Here is a 21,254-nt window from a genome sequence, read left to right as displayed (position 1 = left end):
TGAGGTCCGTAGTCACAACACCCTGGAACTAGTCTGGAGCATAACATAAATGATAATACAATTCCCTAGTCTTGGGTGTGAGTTCCGTGATCATCAACACCCTGGAACTAGTCTGGAATATAACACAAAGACAATACAGTTCCCTAGTCTTGGGTGTGAGGGCCTTGATCTCAACACCCTGAAACTATGCTAGAGAATACACAGAAGATATACAGTATTCCTAGTCTGGGGTGTGAGGGCCTTGATCTCAACACCCTGGAACTGGTCTAACAAATAAACAGTACAAGGTAATCTGACTCAGTGTGAATTCCCAAGTCCTCTTGGTTCAAACACACTGTAAGGATCTGACTATGGTCTGAATGCTTCCGCAAAGTGTTTGCAATGACAGACAACCAGCAACTGACAAGCAGCAGAATATATAGTAGCTGAACTCTGCTGCCCCGCCCGAGCCACTCAGCCAATCATGAGTCCTGCAGGAATCAGCTGATCTCCCTGATCAGCTGACACTTCCCCTGCTGGTATAAAGGTCCTGAGTTCAGGCCCGCGCACGCGTAGCTCTTCCATCTGCCTATGTGCACTAACAGACCCAGCCACACCAAGCGCACGCCGCTGCATGCAAACCGCCACGTTGGACGCGGAAACGGCCGCTTTGCTGTCAGGACATGCGGCGCCCTTTCCGCATTCCACCATACTACCAGACACGTGTCTATGTGTGCAAACCGCCGCGCTGGACGCGGAGTCAGCCGCCTTGCTCTTGACAGACGCAGCGGCTTTTCCGCGTTTTCTCACTGTACCCCCTCCCTGAGGAGTGGACTCCGGACATCTCCTTCCTGGCTTTTTAGGATGTAAGTTAGAGAATTTTCTTTTTATCTCATACTCAGGCCGGCCATCAATCAACCCAGGGAGGGAGGGAGTGGAATCCACCTGCAGCGCTGACCCGGGCAGGTACACAGGAAATGATTTCTTGTCAACCTGTTTTTTCGGTGGTAGAATGGTTTTGGGCCCAAAACCAATGTCTAAAGCGTCTGCTTTGGGGCTTTTGTTATCAGATTTCTACATGAGAGGTAACCGTGAGGAACAGGAACCATTAGAAATATCTGCACACTGTCCTGCCTTTCCTGCAACCTGTATCCTGGTTTTATCTACCTCACCCTTCCTCAAACAGTACTCATGACAATGGGCTGACCAGTTCAGCAGCTGTCCTGAAGCCCAGTCAATCAGTGGAGAGTGAAGTTGTAACCAGGGCATACCGAGAACAACAGCAGAGCCTTTCATCGGCAGGACCAGGAACTGTAAACTCTCTTCATGCAATGCCCCTAAACAACATGACAGTAGGGGGGTTTGGCAAAGAAACTGAGCACTGCACAATGAAGAGTCATCCACTGCAGTGACCGAAATCTGCCGGTCGGGTGCAGATAACGGTATCCCCAAACTTTTGGCAAAATCGTAATCTATGAGGTTTGCTGACGAACCCGAGTCCACCATGGCTTCTGCGGACTTGGTCCGACCTTCCCATGTAACCGAACAAGGAAGGATCAGCTGACCGTCGTTCAGGGATGAACCCTGCTCACCTATGGTTTTGACTAATCCTAGGCGATAGCATTTTTCTGGCCTAGTGGACTGATGTAAAACGTTCTTCTTTGGGCTCCTGCGACTCTTTTCCCCCAGACTCAACCTTGTGTACCCAATTTGCGTAGGTTCGCCTGAGGGTGAGGGAGACCGAGAAGAATCATGTAAGATAGACCTTCTGGCCACTCTACCACGAACCTGTCTCTGGTGGCGCAACCGGCGATCTATCTGTATGGCCAAAGAGATTGCCTCATCCAATGATTCAGGCTCAGGATGACCTAACATCACCTCATGAATGGTATCTGGCAATCAGGCCAAAAAACAGTCCAGGAGAGCGAATGCGTCCCATCTAGCCGAGACTGCCCACCTCCTGAACTCCGCAGCATAATTCTCTACCGGACCTTTGCCCTGACGTAGAAGCTTGAGCTTCCGTTCAGAAGTCGAGGCGATGTCCGGGTCATCGTAAATCATAGCTATAGCCTTAAAAAATTCATCGACCGAGGTCAGGGCCTGATGCCCAATAGGAAGACCATATGCCCAGGTCTGGGAATCCCCTGACAACAGAGTCTTAATAAATGTAATTCTCTGTGCCTCGGTTCCAGACGAGTTAGGTCTTAACCCAAAGTATGATAACACTCTATTTCTAAAGTTCCGAAAGTCAGATCTGTCGCCAGAAAACCTTTCAGGTACAGGCATACGTATGTCTGTGCTAAGAGGAGATCGCACTGATTGAAGTTCCTGAATAGCCCCAAAGATCTGACATATCTGGGTCTGTTGGTTCAAAACTGCCGCGGAAAGTTGGTTTACCGCGGTGGTCAGGACTTCAACATGGCTATACAGTGCGTCCATTTGGGTTCGGTCTGTCATTCTGTAACGATCGGTGTCAGCAACCAGAGAGAGAATCTGATCCTTGGCGATCCGCAGTATCCCCAAGAATAAAGATATACCCGATTATTGAGGATCTGCGGAATCGTCAATAATCAGATATGTCTAACCTCTAGACACCTGAGAGAGTGTAAGTGTTTGGTGCAACAGTAACAACTCTGAGTGGGGACCACCAGAGGAGCTGGCAGCCTAAGACTCCTGAGGAATTCACCCCTGACAGTGGGTGATACTCCTGTAGCCTGTGGACCCCTGGGCGAGGGACCGAGACTGGGTGCAGGAAGCCCTGCTGCTAATATGCAAGGAATTGCCCTGAACTGGGCTAACGTAACACAGTAATAGCAATACTAGTCTGAGGTGTGAGGTCCGTAGTCACAACACCCTGGAACTAGTCTGGAGCATAACATAAATGATAATACAATTCCCTAGTCTTGGGTGTGAGTTCCGTGATCATCAACACCCTGGAACTAGTCTGGAGTATAACATAAATGATAATACAATTCCCTAGTCTTGGGTGTGAGTTCCGTGATCATCAACACCCTGGAACTAGTCTGGAATATAACACAAAGACAATACAGTTCCCTAATCTTGGGTGTGAGGGCCTTGATCTCAACACCCTGAAACTATGCTAGAGAATACACAGAAGATATACAGTATTCCTAGTCTGGGGTGTGAGGGCCTTGATCTCAACACCCTGGAACTGGTCTAACAAATAAACAGTACAAGGTAATCTGACTCAGTGTGAATTCCCAAGTCCTCCTGGTTCAAACACACTGTAAGGATCTGACTATGGTCTGAATGCTTCCGCAAAGGGTTTGCAATGACAGACAACCAGCAACTGACAAGCAGCAGAATATATAGTAGCTGAACTCTGCTGCCCCGCCCGAACCACTCAGCCAATTATGAGTCCTACAGGAATCAGCTGATCTCCCTGATCAGCTGACACTTCCCCTGCTGGTATAAAGGTCCTGAGTTCAGGCCTGCGCGCGCGTAGCTCTTCCATCTGCCTATGTGCACTAACAGACCCAGCCACACCAAGCGCACGCCGCTGCATGCAAACCGCCGCGTTGGACGCGGAAACGGCCGCTTTGCTGTCAGGACATGTGGCAGCCTTTCCGCATTCCACCATACTACCAGACACGTGACTATGCGTGCAAACCGCCGCGCTGGACGCGGAGTCAGCCGCCTTGCTCTTGACAGACGCGGCGGCTTTTCCGCGTTTTCTCACAATTCCCTTCTAGGGGTTTCTTGTATTCACTGCTGGTTAAGCTGTCTCCTAAAGTGGGGGTCCTTCTAAAAGTTACCAGAGGTACAGAAGAGGTTACATCTGCAAGAAGAGGATTGCACTGTAGGACGTGCCAGTTCCTGCAGATGATCCCTTTGATGGTGGTGGCCATGGGGGAATACTCAAAAACAAAGGTCTGTCTCCCACTGGGGTTTGGAACGTTCATAGGGGCCTTTTTCCGTGATTGTCTGTTAATGAGTTCATTCCTCGGTCTGAGGAAAGCTTTCTCCTTGTCCTCTTCAAGTAAGAGAGGGTCATAACCTCGAAATGAGAGTCGTGTTTTTGAATCCTCTGCTTGTTTCAGATAGCTAGCGTCCTCACTGTTATTCCTACGAAGGCGCAGGAACTGGACATAAGGGATGGATTTCGTAATCTATGGGGGTGGAAACTGTCCCTATGCAAGATCGAATTGGTAAATGTACTTTTCCTGAATCGTCTTGTCACAAGCCTGCCATTGGCAACCACGATTTCAAGGTCCAGGAAGCTGATTTGTTCCAGGCTGGTCTCAGCTGTGAAGCTCATATTGATCTGATTGTAGTTCAGGTATTCCAAAAAGGAGGTCAATTTCTCCTCGCTGTCAGACCAGAACACCAGGACGTCATCCACGTACCTTGACTATCTCCTGAGGCAACCCTGAAAGGGATTGGCAGAGTCGTGCATGCAAATCTCCTCCCAGCGTGCCAGGAAGAGATTTGTGTATGTGCAAGCCACCGCCATCTCCATGGCAGTACCAGACACCTGGTGGTACCATGTCTTTTCTGAATAGAAACGAGTTATGATTGATAGAGATGGCCTGAACAGTTTGCCGGCGAACGGTTCCAGGCGAACTTCCGGTGGTTCGCATTCGCCATGTAAGGCGAACCTTTCCGGAAGTGCACCATTAGGGTCAACTTTGACCCTCTACATCACAGTCAGCAGGCACATTGTAGCCAATCAGGCTACACTCCCTCGTGGAGCCACTTCCCCCCCTTATAAAAGGCAGGCAGCGCTGGCCATTACACTCACTTGTGTGTCTGCATTAATTAGAGAAGGGACAGCTGCATCAGACTCTCTCATAGGGAAAGATTAGTTAGGCTGTTGTAGGCTTGTTAGCTTGCTCCTTGCTGATTCTTATTGCTAAAATAGCACCCCACAACAGCTCTTTTGAGAGCTACTCTTGTTCTTGTGATCTATTTTTTTCTGTGTGTCCCACTGACACTTGTGTTGCATAGACAGCCTTGCTAATTCATACTGTGTGTGTGCCACTGCCAGCCAGGCCCAGCACATTCAGTGACTACGCATGTTAAAGCTAGAATACTTAGAGCATTTAGAGATTTGCTTGCACTGGCAGAACTGCTGGTTGCCATGATGTTTAAGTGCAACCATATAATCAAATATAGCTTTTCAAAAAGAACAGCGGAGCAGGACAATCTGAAGTATAAAGTATGTAATCAAAAGAAAACTTGCTTGTCGCTCGCTGAGACAGTCATATTCATTTATACAGTATATGGTATGCATAAGTTATACCACAGTCATAGGTATCTTCTATGGCAAAACTTCAAAGGCTAATACACTGTGACATAGATGAGAAAAGTTAGCTGTATTTTTCCTATGACTGATCAGCTGGATCTGATGAACTTGCACGTGGGCCCAAATCAGACAAGAACGATTCCACTTGCTCTGGTGAATTGAAGGTATGAATCTTGTCTTCATGATCAGTTACTTTCAGAACTGCTGGGTACATTAGTGCAAATTTCAGTTTTTTGCTGTAGAGAGCATTACACACCTTGCCAAATGCCTATCGCTTCTGTGACACTTCCGCTGAGAAATCATTGAAGAGGCGCTCAGTATGACTTCTTATCTCAGATCTTGATCTTGGGCTCTGTACGCATTCACCATTGTCACCTTGTCGGCGTAGTCGAGGTATCGCGCCATGACCATCCGTGGAGGCCCTTTTTTGTTTTTGCTTTTAGGAGGTTCCACCCTATGTGCCCGCTCCACTTTTAGTGGTTCCTGAAGGCCCAGCAGCTTTGGGATTTGTACTGAACATAGTTCCTGTCACTGCGCAAGTAAAATATCTTCTGTTACACCCACTATGCGCATGTTGTTTAGTCTGGACCTATTTTCTAGGTCCTCTATACGTGCACACGCAGTGGAATTGTCATGGAGGAGTTTTTCAATGGTGATCTTTGCTGCATGCAAATCGTCCTCACAGGAGCTTAATCGCTGTTCCATGTCAGTAATCCTTTTTTTTGTAGTCTGAAATGTCCCTTTTCACTGCCTTTAGAGAGTTTGCCAGGATTTTTTCTATAATGGCTTGGATGCCAGGGGCTAGCACTTTCCCAACCTCTGCCGCCAGTTTTTTATAGTTAATGTGAATGTCACCTTGCTTACCCCTCTCGCCTTCTTCTTGGTCTGTGTCACAGTCTGTGTCCTCTCTTGATGCAGTATCTTTTGTCTGCGTGTGGCATGGTGTGGCTTTCACTGCACCTTGTTGCCCGCCATCTTTATAGGTCCCTCGTCCGTGGGTGGCTGTGCAGCGGCGTTAGACCGAGCAAGGTAGCAGTCCATGCAGTGACAGTTGCATCTCGGTTGCTCCCCTCACTAGTGCTGCTATGCTCCCAGGCCCCGCGGGTGTTTGATTGTGCTGATGGGGGGGGGGGGGGTGCCGATTCTCAGCCGGAGCTCTCTCCTCTCGCTGCCGCCATGCGGGCGCCGGAACCGGAAGACCGAGAATTCCTTCTTTCACTAAAGTCTGTTGTTACCAATTAGCTTTACTTCTTTGTGCAAACATTGAAAGAGTTAATTAGCTTCTTTGTTAGGTTGCTTTTTTTAGCTAAAAGCTGCAGTGTCATTTTGCGCAGCTACACCAAGAGAATATGGATGATTCCTTCTTCTTCCATTTTCATGCTTCAATTTTGATTCCATTATTGCCAGATCTGACAAGATTAGCTGCATGCTTGTTTCTGGTGTACTTCAAACGCTACTGCAGCCAAATAGATCAGCAGGGCTGCCAGGGATGGAAACTGGTATTGTTTAAAAGGAAATAAATATGGCAGCCTCCATATCCCTCTCGCTACAGTCGTCCTGAAAACTTCACATCTTTTCCAGGAAACCTAAGGACAGCACCAATGAGAGATAACCTCTCAACCCACACAAGGTTAAAATGTTCAAATTAGCCATAGGGTATACAGGTAGTACTCGGTTAATGAACGAGATAGGGACTGTAGGTTCGTTCTTAACCGGAATCTGTTCTTAAGTTGAAACAATGTGCTATCTCTGTCCCTTGTACCTCCTCTGTGCCCCCTGTGCTTTCAGTGCCCCCCTCTGTGTCACCTCTGCCCTCTGCATCTGCCTATACTAGTTTAAAAGCCATTTTTTCTTTGAATTTTTTAAAATCAATTTTCTCAAAAACTAGAAGTCCAATTCGAAAAAAATGTTTGGGCTTGTTCTCATGGAAAGACTGAATCCATGCCGTTCATATCGGCGGGGCGTTCTGAGTCGGGGACTACCTGTACTGTATATATGATGCAATTCCACACACTCAGTTAATAGAAAAGATAACACCACTTAGGATAATATTTCAAATACTTTTTCATACTAATACAGTTACGGGCAGGTTGTTTACGGTGTTCTATTACCAGTAATGTTGTCTTACCCAGGTCATCTCAGGACACCTTCTCATAAGAGGTTAAACATGACTAATAAATTAGGGAGGGACAATTACTTGCAACATTCTTCACCTAAATGTTAAATCTATCCTGGCTGACATATTAGTGTGTAGTGTCTTACAAGACATATCCTGCTACTCCAGGGTGCAACCTTGTAGAGATAACCAAGCGAGAGCTACACATTTTTCTGTGAAATTGCTGGCTGATTTTGCATTTTACACTGAAGCGAATGGCACTGACTTCTATGGTTAACCACTTCGGGACCACAGTCTTTTCGCCCCTTAAGGACCAGAGCCTTTTTCTCCATTCAGACCACTGCAGCTTTCACGGTTTATTGCTCGGTCATACAACCTACCACCTAAATGAATTTTACCTCCTTTTCTTGTCACTAATACAGCTTTCTTTTGATGCTATTTGATTGCTGCTGCGAGTTTTACTTTTTATTATATTCATCAAAAAAGACATGAATTTTGTCAAAAAAATGACTTTTTTAACTTTCTGTGCTGACATTTTTCAAATAAAGTAAAATTTCCTATACATTTGAGCGCGAAAGTTATTCTGCTACATGTCTTTGATAAAAAAAAAAACATTCAGTGTATATTTATTGGATTGGGTAAAAGTTATAGCGTTTACAAACTATGGTGCCAAAAGTGAATTTTCCCATTTTCAAGCATCTCTGACTTTTCTGCGCACCTGTCATGTTTCATGAGGGGCTAAAATTCCAGGATAGTACAAATACCCCCCAAATGACCCCATTTTGGAAAGAAGACATCCCAAAGTATTCAGTGAGAGGCATGGTGAGTTCATAGAAGATTTTATTTTTTGTCACAAGTTAGCGGAAAATGACAGTTTGTGACAAAAAAAAAAAAAAAAAAAAGTTTCCATTTCTTCTAACTTGCGACAAAAAAAAATGAAATCTGCCACGGACTCACTATGCTCCTCTCTGAATACCTTGAAGTGTCTACTTTCCAGAATGGGGTCATTTGTGGGGTGTGTTTACTGTCCTGGCATTTGGGGGGTGCCTAATTGTAAGCACCCCTGTAAAGCCTAAAGATGCTCATTGGACTTTGGGCCCCTTAGCGCAGTTAGGCCGCAAAAAAGTGCCACACATGTGGTATTGCCGTACTCAGGAAAAGTAGTATAATGTGTTTTGGGGTGTATTTTTACACATACACATGCTGGGTGGGAGAAATATCTCCGTAAATGACAATTTTTTTATTTTTTTTACACACAATTGTCTATTTATAGAGATATTTCTCCCACTCAGCATGGGTATGTGGAAAAATACACCCCAAAACACATTATACTACTTCTCCTGAGTACGGCGATACCACATGTGTGGCACTTTTTTGCACCCTAACTGCGCTAAGGGGCCCAAAGTCCAATGAGTACCTTTAGGATTTCACAGGTCATTTTGAGAAATTTCGTTTCAAGACTACTCCTCACGGTTTAGGGCCCCTAAAATGCCAGGACAGTATAGGAACCCCACAAATTACCCCATTTTAGAAAGAAGACACCCCAAGGTATTCCGTTAGATGTATGGTGAGTTCATAGAAGATTTTTTTTTTTTGTCACAAGTTAGCGGAAATTGATTTTAATTGTTTTTTTTCACAAAGTGTCATTTTCCGCTAACTTGTGACAAAAAATAAAATCTTCTATGAACTCGCCATTCTCCTAACGGAATACCTTGGGGTGTCTTCTTTCTAAAATGGAGTCATTTGTGGGGTTCCTATACTGCCCTGGCATTTTAGGGGCCCTAAACCGTGAGGAGTAGTCTTGAAACCAAATGTGGCAAAATGACCTGTGAAATCCTAAAGGTACTCATTGGACTTTGGGCCCCTTAGCGCACTTAGGGTGCAAAAAAGTGCCACACATGTGGTACCGCCGTACTCAGGAGAAGTAGTATAATGTGTTTTGGGGTGTATTTTTACACATACCCATGCTGGGTGGGAGAAATATCTCTGTAAATGACAATTATTTGATTTTTTTTACACACAATTGTCCATTTACAGAGAGATTTCTCCCACCCAGCATGGGTATGTATAAAAATACACCCCAAAACACATTATACTACTTCTTCTGAGTACGGCGATACCACATGTGTGACACTTTTTTGCAACCTAGGTGCGCTAAGGGGCCTAACGTCCTATTCACAGGTCATTTTGAGGCATTTGGATTCTAGACTACTCCTCACGGTTTAGGGCCCCTAAAATGCCAGGGCAGTATAGGAACCCCACAAGTGACCCCATTTTAGAAAGAAGACACCCCAAGGTATTCTGTTAGGAGTATGGTGAGTTCATAGAAGATTTTTTTTTTGTCACAAGTTAGCGGAAAATGACACTTTGTGAAAAAAAAAACAATACATATCAATTTCCGCTAACTTGTGACAAAAAATAAAATCTTCTATGAACTCATCATACACCTAAAAGAATACCTTGGGGTGTCTTCTTTCTAAAATGGGGTCACTTGTGGGGTTCCTATACTGCCCTGGCATTTTAGGGGCCCTAAACCGTGAGGAGTAGTCTTGAACCCAAATGTCTCAAAATGACCTGTGAAATCCTAAAGGTACTCATTGGACTTTGGGCCCCTTAGCACAGTTAGGCTGCAAAAAAGTGTCACACATGTGGTATCGCCGTACTCAGAAGAAGTAGTATAATGTGTTTTGTGGTGTATTTTTACATATAACCATGCTGGGTGGGAGAAATATCTCTGTAAATGACACATTTTTTTATTTGTTTTACACACAATTGTCCATTTACAGAGAGATTTCTCCCACCCAGCATGGGTATGTGTAAAAATACACCACAAAACACATTATACTACTTCTCCTGAGTATGGCGATACCACATGTGTGACACTTTTTTGCAGCCTAGGTGCGCTAAGGGGCCCAACGTCCTATTCACAGGTCATTTTGAGGCATTTGTTTTCTAGACTACTCCTCACGGTTTAGGGCCCCTAAAATGCCAGGGCAGTATAGGAACCCCACAAGTGACCCCATTTTAGAAAGAAGACACCCCAAGGTATTCCGTTAGGGGTATGGTGAGTTCATAGAAGATTTTATTTTTTCTCACAAGTTAGTGAAAAATGACACTTTGTGAAAAAAACAATAACAATCCAATTTCCGCTAACTTTTGACAAAAAATAAAATATTCTATGAACTCATCATACACCTAACAGAATACCTTGGGGTGTCTTCTTTCTAAAATGGGGTCACTTGTGGGGTTCCTATACTGCCCTGGCATTTTACGGGCCCAAAACTGTGAGTAGTCTGGAAACCAAATTTCTCAAAATGACTGTTCAGGGGTATAAGCATCTGCAAATTTTGATGACAGGTGGTCTATGAGGGGGCAAATTTTGTGGAATCGGTCATAAGCAGGGTGGCCTCTTAGATGACAGGATGTATTGGGCCTGATCTGATGGATAGGAGTGCTAGGGGGGTGACAGGAGGTGATTGATGGGTGTCTCAGGGGGCGGTTAGAGGGGAAAATAGATGCAATCAATGCACTGGGGAGGTGATCGGAAGGGGGATCTGAGGGTTTGGCCGAGTGATCAGGAGCCCACACGGGGCAAATTAGGGCCTGATCTGATGGGTAGGTGTGCTAGGGGGTGACAGGAGGTGATTGATGGGTGTCTCAAGGTGTGATTAGAGGGGGGAAATAGATGCAAGCAATGCACTGGCGAGGTGATCAGGGCTGGGGTCTGAGGGCGTTCTGAGGTGTGGGCGGGTGATTGGGTGCCCGCAAGGGGCAGATTAGGGTCTAATCTGATGGGTAACAGTGACAGGTGGTGATGGGGGTGATTGATGGGTAATTAGTGGGTGTTTAGAGGAGAGAATAGATGTAAACAATGGATTTGGGAGGTGATCTGATGTCGGATCTGCGGGCGATCTATTGGTGTGGGTGGGTGATCAGATTGCCCGCAAGGGGCAGGTTAGGGGCTGATTGATGGGTGGCAGTGACAGGGGGTGATTGATGGGTGGCAGTGACAGGGGGTGATTGATGGGTGATTGACAGGTAATCAGTGGGTTATTACAGGGGAGAACAGATGTAAATATTGCACGGGCGAATTGATAAGGGGGGGGGGTCTGAGGGCAATCTGAGCGTGTGGGCAGGTGATTGGGTGCCCGCAAGGGGCAGATTAGGGTCTAATCTGATGGGTAACAGTGACAGGTGGTGATAGGGGGTGATTGATGGGTAATTAGTGGGTGTTTAGAGGAGAGAATAGATGTAAACAATGGATTTGGGAGGTGATCTGATGTCGGATCTGCGGGCGATCTATTGGTGTGGGTGGGTGATCAGATTGCCCGCAAGGGGCAGGTTAGGGGCTGATTGATGGGTGGCAGTGACAGGGGGTGATTGATGGGTGGCAGTGACAGGGGGTGATTGATGGGTGATTGACAGGTAATCAGTGGGTTATTACAGGGGAGAACAGATGTAAATATTGCACGGGCGAATTGATAAGGGGGGGGGGTCTGAGGGCAATCTGAGCGTGTGGGCAGGTGATTGGGTGCCCGCAAGGGGCAGATTAGGGTCTAATCTGATGGGTAACAGTGACAGGTGGTGATGGGGGTTATTGATGGGTAATTAGTGGGTGTTTAGAGGAGAGAATAGATGTAAACAATGGATTTGGGAGGTGATCTGATGTCGGATCTGCGGGCGATCTATTGGTGTGGGGGGGTGATCAGATTGCCCGCAAGGGGCAGATCAGGGGCTGATTGATGGGTGGCAGTGACAGGGGGTGATTGACGGGTGATTGACAGGTGATTGACAGGTGATTGACAGGTGATTGACAGGTGATCAGGGGGGATAGATGCATACAGTACACGGGGGGGGGGGGTCTGGGGGGGGGTCTGGGGAGAATCTGAGGGGTGGGGGGGTGATCAGGAGGGAGTAGGGGGCAGATTAGGGACTTAAAAAAAAAATAGCGTTGACAGATAGTGACAGGGAGTGATTGATGGGTGATTAGGGGGGTGACTGGGTGCAAACAGTGGTCTGGGGGGTGGGCAGGGGGGGGTCTGAGGGGTGCTGTGGGCGATCAGGGGGCAGGGGGGGGGAAATCAGTGTGCTTGGGTGCAGACTAGGGTGGCTGCAGCCTGCCCTGGTGGTCCCTCGGACACTGGGACCACCAGGGCAGGAGGCAGCCAGTATAATAGGCTTTGTATACATTACAAAGCCTATTATACACTGTTGCAGCGGCGATCCGGATGCCAGTAACCCGCCGGCGCTTCCGAACGGCCGGCGGGTTACGGCGAACGGGGGGCGGAGCCAGTCCCCGGCGGCTGATCGCGTCACGAATGACGCGATCGCCGCATAGCCACTCCCGCAGCCGCCCCCGCCGATGGGCGTATTGCGGTCGTTTGGGACCGGTCTTTGCCGCCGCCCATCGGCTGGGGGCGGTCGTTAAGTGGTTAATTGCAAAGCCCCAATATGTGCTACCACTTAAAGAGACTCTGAAGTCTCCGAAAATTCATCTTTTTATTGCAAAAAGCTGTTCAACATTATTGCCCTAACTAAAACACCGCATCCCTGCAGCTGAAATCTAACGAAATCCCCCCAAACTCCCCGGGGCACACTGCAGGGAGCGCTTCTGTGAGAGGCAGAGCTTTCAGCTGCAGCTCTGCGCACGGGGCAGCAAAATCCACAACCAAGAAAGTCATGGATTTTGAGAGGGGAGTTTGGGGGGATTTAGTTAGATTTCAGCCGCAGGGATGCAGCGTTTTAGTTAGGGCAATAATGTTGAACAGTTTTTTGCAATAAAAAGCTGTATTTAAGGAGACTTCAGTGTTTCTTTAACCACTTGAGGACCCAGCCTTTACCCCCCCTTAAGGACCAGCGCTGTTTTTTATGATCTGTGCTGGGTGGGCTCTGCAGCCCCCAGCACAGATCAGGTTGTATGCAGAGCGATCAGATCGCCCCCCTTTTTTCCACCTATGGGGATGATGTGCAGGGGGGGTCTGATCGCTCCTGCCGGCTGGCATGTTGCGGGGGGGGGGGGGGGGGGCACCTCAAAGCCCCCGTCCGCGGCGAAATTCCCCCCCCTCCCTCTCCTACCTCTCCCCCCTGGTGATCGGGGCTGCACAGGATGCTATCTGACCTGTGCAACCTGTGACAGGATGTCCTCTGTCACATGGCGGCGATCCCCGGCCGCTGATTGGCCGGGGATCGCCGATCTGCCTTACGGCGCTGCTGCTGCGCAGCGCCGTTAAATGTAAACAAAAGAGACAAACGTCTCCTGCGTTTACATTTAGTCTGCGATCCGCGATCAGCGGCTCGCAGGCTATTCACGGAGACCCGCTCTGTGATCTGACAGGCAACGGCCGCTCGCGCGAGCGGCCTTTCCTGATTAATTAGGGAGGCACCTGGCGACGCAGATGTGCGTCGCTGGTCCTCCAGCTACCACTTTGCCGCCGCACGGTATGAGTGTGCGGTCGGCAAGTGGTTAATGTCCTAGGTATGTTAGTGGGAAATTAATTTTAAATTTTGATAGGAATTTTTTTTTTAAATGTGGTTAAATTATAGGTAATGCATCCCCCTCATCAGTATTACAGCAGCTGTACCTCTATCCCTGGCAAAAGCAGTGAATTAATTCCTGGGGAAAATTTCAATGCTTTTTCTGGGGATCACTATATACCAGCAATTTGGTGATTATTTGCTATTAACCCCAGAAGTCTGCATCTTTGACTTCAATGCAATTTCACAAAAACAGTTTGCTGAAAATCTGTACAGTAACCAAGCAGCTCGGGGGTGACCCAAAACCACAAGGAAGGTATAAGGGAGCCACAGATGTTCACTTTAAGCTGAATTATCGCAAATTCCATCCGTTTTAAGAAGGCAAACCACACTTAGCATTGATTTTTACTAGGAGGGCTTTTCAGTCTCTTTAAGTCCCTTATACCATCATTGTGGTTTTGGAATATTGGTGCAAGCCTTATACCATAGAGCTATATCAATCCCTGCCTTGCACTGAAGAGGACCAAAAGACCAAAACAAGCTGTCTGCTTGTGGGGTTGGTATGGCTCTGTAAAATGTAAAGCTATAGGCTTGCTAGACACCAGCGGTTCTGGATGCAAGCTTGGCTTCTGGGGCATAAAGAGATAATTTGCATATTCGGTAGAGATGCATTGTGGGTAACCACAGATGTTCCCTTTAAGCTGAATTATCGCAAATTCCTTCTGTTTCAAGAAGGCAAATCACACTGAAAATCTGCAGAAACATTGAAGGTTTGAGAGAACTTTTGTGAACATGTCAGTTACACTTTTGCTCATCCCTAGTTCCTGGACTCTCTACAAAGGTTGAAACAGCTCTGTTTTCCCTGTAACTTATGAGTTACAAAACTTGTCTGACAAATCTGGTGAGCAGTTGTGGCTTCTGAAGTGTGCTTGGCTCTTGACTTTCCAGAAATGAGAATTAGCAGAGAGCTCAAGCTACTCTAAAAAGAACATTTTACCTTCCTGGAATAAAATGACACCGCATCTGAAATCTAGATAGTGAGAATATTCCTCCATTTGATCTATGGATTAGTACAGAAGGACGGAAGAGATCTATATATTCAACTAAAAGAGACCATGGGAAGGAAAAGTCGTATACAAGCAATTCTGTATCCTGTAAAAAAAAAATGGTAAGGTTCTTCGCTAGAGAGAGCCTGCAGTTCTACCACCTTTCTGGCGCAGAAAATGGCTTTGAAGACAGTTTTAGTTATCACATTTTTCTGAGATCTCTGTTTTCAGTTCAAGGGGCGTTTCCGTTAAAGCCTGAAGGACTATATTTAAATCTCAAGGCAGAGTTCTAGGTCTAGAAACCATCAAATTTATATTTGAACCTTCACAGGACTGGCATTAAGTGTTTGCATACATTTTTCTCATTACTGTTCTGTGGCTGTGCAATAGGGCTTTAGATTACTTATCTAAAGATTCCTTGTCTTTTAATATCTTTTATTGAGGATCCAAGCTAAAAGATCCAGCAATCTTCCAGCAATTCAGATAAATACCTGGACACTACACAGGTAGATTGGGCAAATCAGAAAGATCCTAATATCCTGAATCAATAGATTTTTCAGCAGAGGCAAGGACAGTATTTTGGGCATCACCCTGGATTTGGCGTCTGGCGGACTTTTACTCAGGTCCTGCCGAGCTCATGATAATAAGACTTGCATATGTAAAGAGGTGAATCTAGAGGATAAATGAAGAGGATTGTGTGTAGAATGGAGGTTGCGCTTTAGGGTGGTATCTTGAAATTAATAACGGAATGTGCAAAAAGGGAAAAACTATGGAGAGCTTTTTACGTTAGAGTTAAGCATTGGAAATTAATCCTCTGGTTTATTGATAGCTAATGAAATACTTAGCAGACATAGCAGATGATGAGAGAGATGGATAAATTTAGTGGACTAATTCAGTATACTTTGGAGGCCTTGTGACGCCTTCCCCAGTCAATCTCACTGCACATTTCAGATGCAGTGTCATGTTCGCAAATCTTTCCCTGCTAGTAACTGAAGCTTTCTGATGTTACATCAAAGGGGCAGAAGGAACTAATTTAACCCATAGTACCATATGATAGTACCATATCAGGCTTCCTGGAAAGCACAGCTCCCTGCTGTGTGACGATGCCACTCTGGCTTCTGCTCTGACAGAAATCATAAACCGGGTCTAGTAGAGCAGAGTGGACTCCAGCTTTGGCAACTTCAAAAGGAAGCTGAGAGATACTTATCACACAGTTGGTTTCTACTAAAAGAAACTGACCTGCCAGTAACTTCCAAATTCATATTTCCTCATAATTTAGTTTTTAAACTTTTTAGGATGATGCGAATAGCACCGTTTTTTTCAGAGATTGTTAAGTTCATTCTAAGGATTTGAATTCTCACTGAATGTCTACTCCTGTCACATCCCTCATATTTGATGTATGGGGATTTGTAATGGTGTGACATATGTGCATGGAGAAACTGAGAAAAAACAGTATTGTGCCAAAATCTCTTCTCTTTGGGCAAGAACTGCCCCCTTGTTCCAGTTACACAAGGCTGGACTTGTGTGTGTCATAACCACTCCCAGCTACAGAGGAAGAGGAGGTTAACAACACAGCCATGCACTCAGTCCTTCGTCCTTTGTTTATCATCTGTTGTCGAGTACTATCCGGCAGGCCAGGTGGACTCTGGCAAGTGGCCATCTTGGACTTTTCCAGACAAAGACTTTCGATTGCCGCATGGACTTTTAATTGCCGGATGGACTTCCAATAATGGTATCTTAACCACTTGCCGACTGCACGCTTATACCGTGCGTCGGCAAAGTGGCAGCTGCAGGACCAGCGACGCAGTTCTGCGTCGCCGGCTGCAGGCTAATTAATCAGGAAGCAGCCACTCGTGCGAGCGGCTGCTTCCTGTCAATTCACGGCGGGGGGCTCCGTGAATAGCCTGCGGGCCGCCAATCGCGGCTCGCAGGCTAAATGTAAACACAAGCGGAAATAATCCGCTTTGTTTACATTGAACGCCGCTGCGCAGCAGCAGCGCCGTAAGGCAGATCGGCGATCCCCGGCCAATCAGCGGCCGGGGATCGCCGCCATGTGACAGGGGACAGCCTGTCACTGGCTGCACAGGACGGATAGCGTCCTGTGCAGCCCGGATCACCAGGGGGGCCAGGTAGGAGAGGGGGGGGGGATTTCGCCGCGGAGGGGGGCTTTGAGGTGCCCCCCCCCGCAACACCCGGCAGGCAGGAGCGATCAGACCCCCCAGCACATGATCCCCCTAGTGGGGAAAAAACGGGGGCGATCTGGTCGCTCTGCCTGCACCCTGATCTGTGCTGGGGGCTGCACAGCCCACCCAGCACAGATCAGCTAAAACAGCGCTGGTCCTTAAGGGGGGGGTAAAGGGTGGGTCCTCAAGTGGTTAATTATATATTATCGACATTCTATTCTATTTCATTTTCTTATCTCTTACTATTTCTATAGCCCCAGTCTGTTCTGACTGACAGATATATTTACCTGTAGGTTATAAAGTATATTTGTCTGTATAGTTTTATAATGAAACTAATGATTGAAACATTTAGGTTTTGCACTTGTTTTTGCTTATCTGATCGTTGCATAGAACTCTGCCTCAGAAGAGTCACACTACCGAATTGTCTTATTTTAAATTGTTAATTTTCTAGCAAGGTTGTAAAGTAACCATGTTTTCCTTTTAGGAGTAGCTAGGTGGAGTATGTCCACTACCAGTTAATCCGGACAGTGGTGGCAGCATTACCATTGATTTACATCACAAAATCGATAATTTTATTTTACTGATTGTATGTACAATTGAGATTAGATTGTATCATGTATAGGCCCACCATCCAATCTGAAACATTCACTACGCTCACAGTGAAATTGCCTCCAGAAGTATCTAGTGAATGAAACCTGCATGGCGACTGTGGCCTAGGAAGGAAGACCCCTAGCAGGCTTCTTGGCACAGGGGCGCAGTTGTAGATGGAAGCAGTTTCCTCTTGCGATCACTACCTACCAGATGAAATGATGACTATCCCAATGTAAGAATACCTTGTTTATAAAACTACAGATTTAGGTAATGTACAAAATACATTTATGTTCACCAAATACTATATTACTAGGTACTTTGTCCTCTATGCTCATTGGGAAATATTTCAATTCAGTTCATTTTTAATCCAAATACACAGTCAGAATATTTCACAAATAACTCTTGGTAGGTATTTCAGAACAGCAAATTAAATCTTTTTATTAGATCACAGACCAAAAATAAATATAATCTGGATCATATACAATATTCCATCAGGTCCATAGTTTATATTCAAAAGTGATCCACAGACTCCGCTTCCAAAACTGATAGGTCTTCTCCTGCATAAAGCAACCCAGCACTCACAGTTCATATCATCTCAGATATACGCAGTACCCAAAGTCCCAGAATGCTGCCCACAAGTAAAGTAAAGGACAAACCTGAAAAAAGATGGAGTTTGTTAATATAACACAGGATAATACGGTAAGTTAGTAAATAGAGTTTACCTGCCCTAAGAATTGTTGTTCTGTTAGGGCCCGTTTCCGCTACATCCGTTGTGATGCGGTTACATAGCTGCATTGCACCGCGGATGAACTGAAACCAATGCACACAATGGAACAGTTTCCATTGTGTGCTGGTTATGCAGAGTGGTGCAGAGGGATCCGAGAATGCATGCTGGAGATTCTCACATGGCCTCATCTGCGTCCCATCTCCTTCCATGGGTGGCCGCATCTCCCGATGCGGAAGTGACGCGAATGGGAGCGGAAGTGATGCGTAGCCACATCGCATCCCTTCCGATCCCATTCGCGGGTGGAAACGGGCCCTCAGGCAGGGAACACACTTGTTGGAATCAACCTTTCAGCCTATCACATTGCATTGTTAATGGCTGTGCTTATAGATAATGGCAGTTGGTGCTGTGCAGTTTTGTTTTGTTTTCTCGTCTGCCAATAGTAAAGATGATGATTAGCAGGTTCAATTTGAATCAAACAACATGAATCATATTACTATTTTTCGATACAGTTCTTCTTTAAGCTTTGTACAGCCACTAGAATATTGTCACCTGAAACAACTATTCATGATTGTACTGAGAGCAAACCTAGCATCAATACATTTATGCAAGAAATTGCTTAGCAATCCGCTGTACTAAATCACTAAGTGCCTTACCCAAATGACTGCTATTCTTTGACATATCCTAGTTATCCTTTGCTCAACCACACTGCTCCATCGGACAGCACAGGTTGCTTGCTTACAGTGATCCTCCTAGAAACTGTCACCAGAAACAATCACTGTTTCATCATATCATGTCTGTAAGGGCCTTAAAGGGAACTTGAAGTGAGAGGTATAGTATATGGAGGAACAAGTAGAAAGGCAGTTGGCACTGCAGCAGTATGTAGTCAGCATGGAAGGGGATTAGGCAGGTAAAACACACCTCACCCACAGTGTTGTAACTTGCGTGCTCTGATCCAAGGGAAGTACATACATGGAAGAAGGAGAAGGAGCAGGAATGATCTGCACTGCAATGTACATTTATTCTTCAAAAAGTGAGGCACAGTCCGAATGCATAAATACAAAACAGTTGTGCAGCATACATGGACATACCGGTGCTCAGAGGTGTGATGGTGACGGTGGGTGCTGGGCACTGCTCGCCTGACGGCCGATTCGCGCTGTAACGCGCTTCTATGGAGGCTGGAGGGCAAACTCCCACTATCCAGGTTTAAATAGGCCCTAAGGATGGCATTAGGCGTGTCCACGCCTGCAAAATCCGCCTACTTCCTTTAAAGGCAGCAAATAGCACAGTGGAATGCATATGTGTTCCACCAAAACTTCCTGGTAGTGGCCTCACCTCCCTCTTATGGCATCCTTTGCAGACCAAACTTATTAGATGGCTGCAAAATGCTATTGCATGCATTGGATGCCAATGGAGGGATAGGTGCCATCTAGTGGCTAAATAAATTATGACTGGTGAGGGAAAAAAGTATATTTATAGTGCATTTAAATTAAGGCAGGGACTGGAGCAGTAGATAGAGTTGGGCGAACAGTTCGGCTGTGTTAGCCGAACTGTTCGGCTGCCCAAGCTGTCATTTATCTGTGGCTCTTACTACTTCCGGGTCGCAATGACCCGGAGTAGTACGTCTGCGCTGGCCCGGCGGAGCGCGTCCTAGATCGCGCTCCCGTTGCCGGGCACTCTCTGCGCATGTGTGTGACGTCACTCGACGTCACACACATGCGCAGAGAGTGCCCGGCAACGGGAGCACGATCTAGGACGCGCTCCGCCGGGCCAGCGCAGACGTACTACTCCGGGTCATTGCGACCCGGAAGTAGTAAGAGCCACAGATAAATGACAGCTTGGGCAGCCGAACAGTTCGGCTGCAGTTCGGCTAACACAGCCGAACTGTTCGCCCAACTCTAGCAGTAGACACCACTCTAAGTGGCATAGCGTGCTACAGTGACTGCATATTATGCTTGGTGCACATGGAAAAGTGCAGATTGTGCATACGTAGAACAATCTATAAAAATATATAAATGCAAAATTATGTGATACTTTATGCAATACACCATATTAGTCAAAAGTGGCAAAGGTGGGGACTGGGTGGGAATAGACTGGTTTAAAATGATGCTCTAGCATCATATGTATCTGGAGGGACTGGGGAGGAGGCAAATGGCCTGGATTGGTGCAACCCCACTGTTTATTCCATCAAATGGCTACATTAGCAAGAGTGAAGGAGGGGAAGGAAGGAAGGTAAATGGGGTGGGAGAGGAGGGAATAAAGGGGAGAGGGAAGGAGAGGAGGAATGGGAGGGATATAGGGGGGGGGGGGACAGGAAAGCAACAGGAACATAGTCAGACGTTGACACTTAAGTGGTATTTAGTAACAATCTATGTAGACATGTCTCTATTTCGCAGCTTGCGTTCTTTAATAGTGCCTTAGATGATAGTTCGTTTATAATCAATTCTCTTAAGTGTTTTCGAATATTGTATATGGTCAGCACGATCTTGATGCTGGAACTTGATTATACTGAGCTCCTCAAACATCTTGACGTGTTCTTGTTGGGAACGTTCCAGGACGAAATTGCACAGCCTAGTTGCGTATTCCATGTGCGCTGTTTTCTACTTTTTCACGAATTCATCGTCGTCTTGGTACTCGGATGGCTTTGCGTGTCTCCTGAAACATCTTGCTATGATTTGATTGTCTTTATATTGCTGCAGGGTGGTTACAGTCCAGGGTAGTATTGCCTCCTTGTCGTTCAGTCTCTCGAGATTCGTCTCTAAAACCCTAGCACCCACCGTTTTTCTAGATTTAGCAAACGATGCTGGATTAAAAAGCTTTTAGCATCACTTCTGCCATTAGCTACTGCTACCCCTTCCGAATCAATGCCGCTATC

At 46.3% G+C, this 21,254-nt stretch overlaps 1 protein-coding gene across 1 annotated transcript in view; it reads right to left on the bottom strand.

Moving 5' to 3' along the window:
* Positions 1-18,067: 18,067 nt before the first annotated feature.
* Positions 18,068-21,254, bottom strand: part of LOC137544447 (pancreatic secretory granule membrane major glycoprotein GP2-like) — a 99,889-nt gene continuing 96,702 nt past the window's right edge. Inside the window, exon 11 of the mRNA XM_068265524.1 lies at positions 18,068-18,311. Coding sequence (XP_068121625.1) covers positions 18,241-18,311 — 71 coding nt within the window. The 3' untranslated portion in view covers positions 18,068-18,240. The remainder of the gene's footprint in view (positions 18,312-21,254) is intronic.

Source organism: Hyperolius riggenbachi, chromosome 2 (assembly GCF_040937935.1).
Source record: "Hyperolius riggenbachi isolate aHypRig1 chromosome 2, aHypRig1.pri, whole genome shotgun sequence".
Classification (NCBI taxonomy): domain Eukaryota; kingdom Metazoa; phylum Chordata; class Amphibia; order Anura; family Hyperoliidae; genus Hyperolius; species Hyperolius riggenbachi.
This window is presented reverse-complemented; position numbering and strand designations above follow the sequence as displayed.